This window comes from Zea mays, chromosome 3 (assembly GCF_902167145.1).
Source record: "Zea mays cultivar B73 chromosome 3, Zm-B73-REFERENCE-NAM-5.0, whole genome shotgun sequence".
In the NCBI taxonomy this organism is placed as follows: Eukaryota; Viridiplantae; Streptophyta; class Magnoliopsida; order Poales; family Poaceae; genus Zea; species Zea mays.
In genome coordinates, this window is record NC_050098.1 from 113,798,092 (window position 1) to 113,801,695 (window position 3,604).

At 36.1% G+C, this 3,604-nt stretch overlaps 1 protein-coding gene across 1 annotated transcript; it reads left to right on the top strand.

Moving 5' to 3' along the window:
• Window positions 1–1,740: 1,740 nt before the first annotated feature.
• Window positions 1,741–2,353, top strand: LOC103650256 (uncharacterized). The gene is made up of 2 exons (XM_020551113.1): window positions 1,741–1,919; window positions 2,067–2,353. The coding sequence occupies exons 1-2, from the start codon at window positions 1,838–1,840 to the stop codon at window positions 2,234–2,236; spliced, it is 252 nt and encodes an 83-aa protein (XP_020406702.1). The 5' UTR covers window positions 1,741–1,837; the 3' UTR covers window positions 2,237–2,353.
• Window positions 2,354–3,604: the final 1,251 nt, after the last annotated feature.

The following is a 3,604-nucleotide window of genomic DNA, read 5'->3' on the forward strand; positions in this document are numbered from 1 at the left end:
ACTAGATACCGACAGTGACATATCTGTGATGCATCAAGTTTTAGAAGTTTTGAAGTGATGGATATGTTGTTGTTTTGTGAACACAGGGTGTTCCACCATTGGACAACTATCCTTACAGCTGAGGAATACGTCCCTACCATCATTTCGAGCTTCAAGAAGTTCAACGACTCATTCATGGAGCAATACGAGGGCTACTCCAGGATGTGGTGTGAACATGAAAAATGAAAGTCAACATTGGTACTTCATGATGTGAATCTAATAATTTATGTGTCGTCGCAATGCACGAGCATTGAACTAGTTAGTTATAAAGTTAATGTGCGATGAGACATAGAGATCTTGTTTCACTTATTATTATACAACTTGATAAAGAGAGCATATAATATACGAAAACATGGATAGATCTGTAATCTCTTCTTATTACAAAGAAGAATGGGTGTATATTTATCAAAGTGGTAGTTTCGATAGAGCTCATACCTTTTTGGGGGTTTCATCACTCACCGCACGATAAACTCATGCCCTTTAAAATTTTAAAATCTAGTGAGGAAAAAAGAAAGAGTTATAGTACTGTTAGATGTATTGCACTTGTTGTCTCATTAAAAATTATTCATGTCTTCGTGATATAGCATCCTTTAGGATTTTAAGATTGATATATTTTGGATCTGAACGTTGAGTTGTCGTTAGATGTATCTTTTTCTAAACCTTGCAAGTCTCTCATACATTTCATACCAATACGTTAGATGTATCTTCTTTAGGTAGATCGTCACAAGATTTGACTTGTACTGTGCATTACAAAATTTTGAACTTATGAGAATCTTTTTAGTCACATCATGATTAACTCATTAATCATATCTGTATAGCCATGCACTTTCTTAATCCGAACATCATGCGACTGCTTCGCGAGTTGATATGCACTGCAACGTTTTACAATCTTCAATGCCAATTACGCTGGAGCAATCCTCACTACAAGAAATGATGAGTTTTTCTCTAGTGTTTGACTTAGATTTTATCTCGCCATATGTAATTTATCAATGGTTTAGTTAGCAGTTTCTTTAGGAATTAGTTTAACTTTTAAAGTTACAATTATATATCAAATGCTAGCTACTAGTCGGGAGAAAACCAACTAAGGGGATGTTTGTTTGGGATTGTAATCTGTCCAGAATATATAATCCAACAAATTTTGAACTAACAATCGGTTCAAAATTTATTAGATTATATAATCTATACATATTACAATCCCAAACAAACACCCCTAATTCTAAATGGTGAGAGTAAAAAGCGCTGTCTAATAACTTTTATCAGCTAATTTGTTTATCTTGAGCTGTTAATTAAACCATTAGTGAAGTTTTTTTGGGGGGTGGTCGAATAGAGCTAATCTAACTATTAGCTCATAGGATCAAGGCATTGGTTTAATTTCACCCACTATGACTATGTACCAGTAACTACAATACTATATTTGTCACCATAAACTTGGAAGAAATTAGTTGCTACTAGAAAGAAGATCCAAACCTGGAAGAAATTAGTTTCTACTAGAAAGTAGATCATGTCTGCTACCAGACATTGATTTATACTCCAGTATCAACCAACCCCGTACTTGTTACTACAAAATTGGAAGAAATTAGTTGCTACTAGAAAGTAGATAATTTCTGCCACCAGATATTGATTTATAACCTAGTATCAATCTCTACTAGCCTTGCTTCCGTCATTTGTTGCTAGATATAAATGGTTTTCTTTCACATATGTGAGTGTATATATATGAACCTTGCAGCAACCATTATATTCGGTAGTCAAACAAAGCCCTACAGACATCGATCTCTGATCTGAGAAAAAAAATCCTTATATGGCGAGAATTACAATGGAAGCAAGCAAGGCGGTCCTGCTCTTGATGGTGATCCTAGGAAGTTTGATGATTCCTGCATACTGTAAGTGCACATCGGGCAACCATGCGCATTTGAATCAAGTTACATATTATACAGTTTCTTACTAGTAGTAAATATAAATTGTTCGCATAATGTCAACAACCTTAACTTACTGTAAAAACAGTAACTGAATGCCCTTATTGCATGCAGCTCGGAACGTTGTTCGTTTCTGCAAATGCGAGAAACAGGCCTGCAAAAAGGGAGCAATATCCGAAGGTGTTTGCTACTGCTGTCCAGGCGGCAGTTGTTATTCGACGATCCAGGATTGTGCACCATCTTGCAAGTGCAGCAAGCTTTCACATGCCCCCCATTTCGAATAGCATGCAGATCCTGCCCTAGTCATCAAGTCAATACTAAATGTAAGAGACAGTGAATCAATCCTGTGATTTATTGCAGAGACAAATTAAAAAAAAGTGGTGGCGGTTGTTGATGTTTGATATAAATGTAAATGCGACTATGTCTCACCCGACCTCCGACCAGGGGTGAAAACGAAAACGGTAATTTTCGGATACTGGGAACCGTTTTCGATTTTTTACCGAAATTTAGGTCTAAACGGAAACGGAAACGTCTACAGAAATACGAAAACAAAACCGGTAGAAAAACTCGGAATCGGAAACGGTTTGCGCCTCTTCCGACCGTTTCCGGAAATTATCGTTTTTATTCGGTATTTTACCGTCGGTAATAAATTCGGTATTTTTCAGAAAATATTAAATCTGAACTCATCTTTATAAATTCATAATAAATTCATCTTAGCTTAGAAAAATATAAAACTAATTTTATTATCTTCTAAAATCAAGACCTATCTAATGGTATATAGTTTAGAATCGTTTGAAAATTTTATAAAACTTATTTATGTTTTCTTACCTATTATTACTCTTGATACATATATTCATAATTTGCACGAGAACTTAAGAAGGACCAAGAGAAAACTAATTATATTGACTATGCCAAGTAGTAGGAGTACAAATAGAATGTAAGTGCCATATCAGTATACACATCTTGATTCTACTTTATTTAAATATATAATAATGATTTTATTATTGTATGACTTCTCACTTTATATATTTATTGTGACCTCCTACCTTATATATTATTACTATTTTTATATGAATGTATGACTTGCGTGATTTTTTGAAGTCAATTGAGGGTACATGTTATAGTTCTTACCGATCGAATTTTAGATTCCGATCATAACCGGTGTAATTTTCGTACTGAACTTTCGTTTCCGATGTTTTTGAATTACCGATGTCGTTTTCGTTTCCGGAGTTATCGTTTTCGATTTCGTTTCCGAGGAAAAATATGAAAACGAAATGGTTTTAGTGTTTACCGATCGTTTCCGACCGTTTTCACCCCGACCTCTGAGCCATAATAATCTAGGTGAAGGGTGGCTCTGCCTTACAATTTCGTCTCGCCCGATCCCAAAGCCACAAGGGTATGAGGGAAAAGTGATTTGTCCTCAAGTCTCTACTTCGCTCGACTCCTGACTTCAATCGACAAGGATCTCGGGGCCCAAAAAGTTCATCTTAGAACTCCGTCCCGCCTAATCCAGGGGTCAGACGCTTTGTCCGACCATACAGATCCGAAACTCGCAGGATCGTACCACAATGATCACTTTAGTCATGAGGACATACTGTTGGGTGTGTCCTCTACAGCTAGTCAATAGAGAACGGATTGGGCTTAACCCAACT

Bases quoted from the DNA above. Each gene is read 5' to 3' on its own strand.
- LOC103650256 (XM_020551113.1), top strand. From the start codon at position 1,838: ATGGCGAGAATTACAATGGAAGCAAGCAAGGCGGTCCTGCTCTTGATG. The intron at 1,920-2,066 runs GTAAGTGCACAT...TATTGCATGCAG, and splicing joins TTTGATGATTCCTGCATACT to CTCGGAACGTTGTTCGTTTC.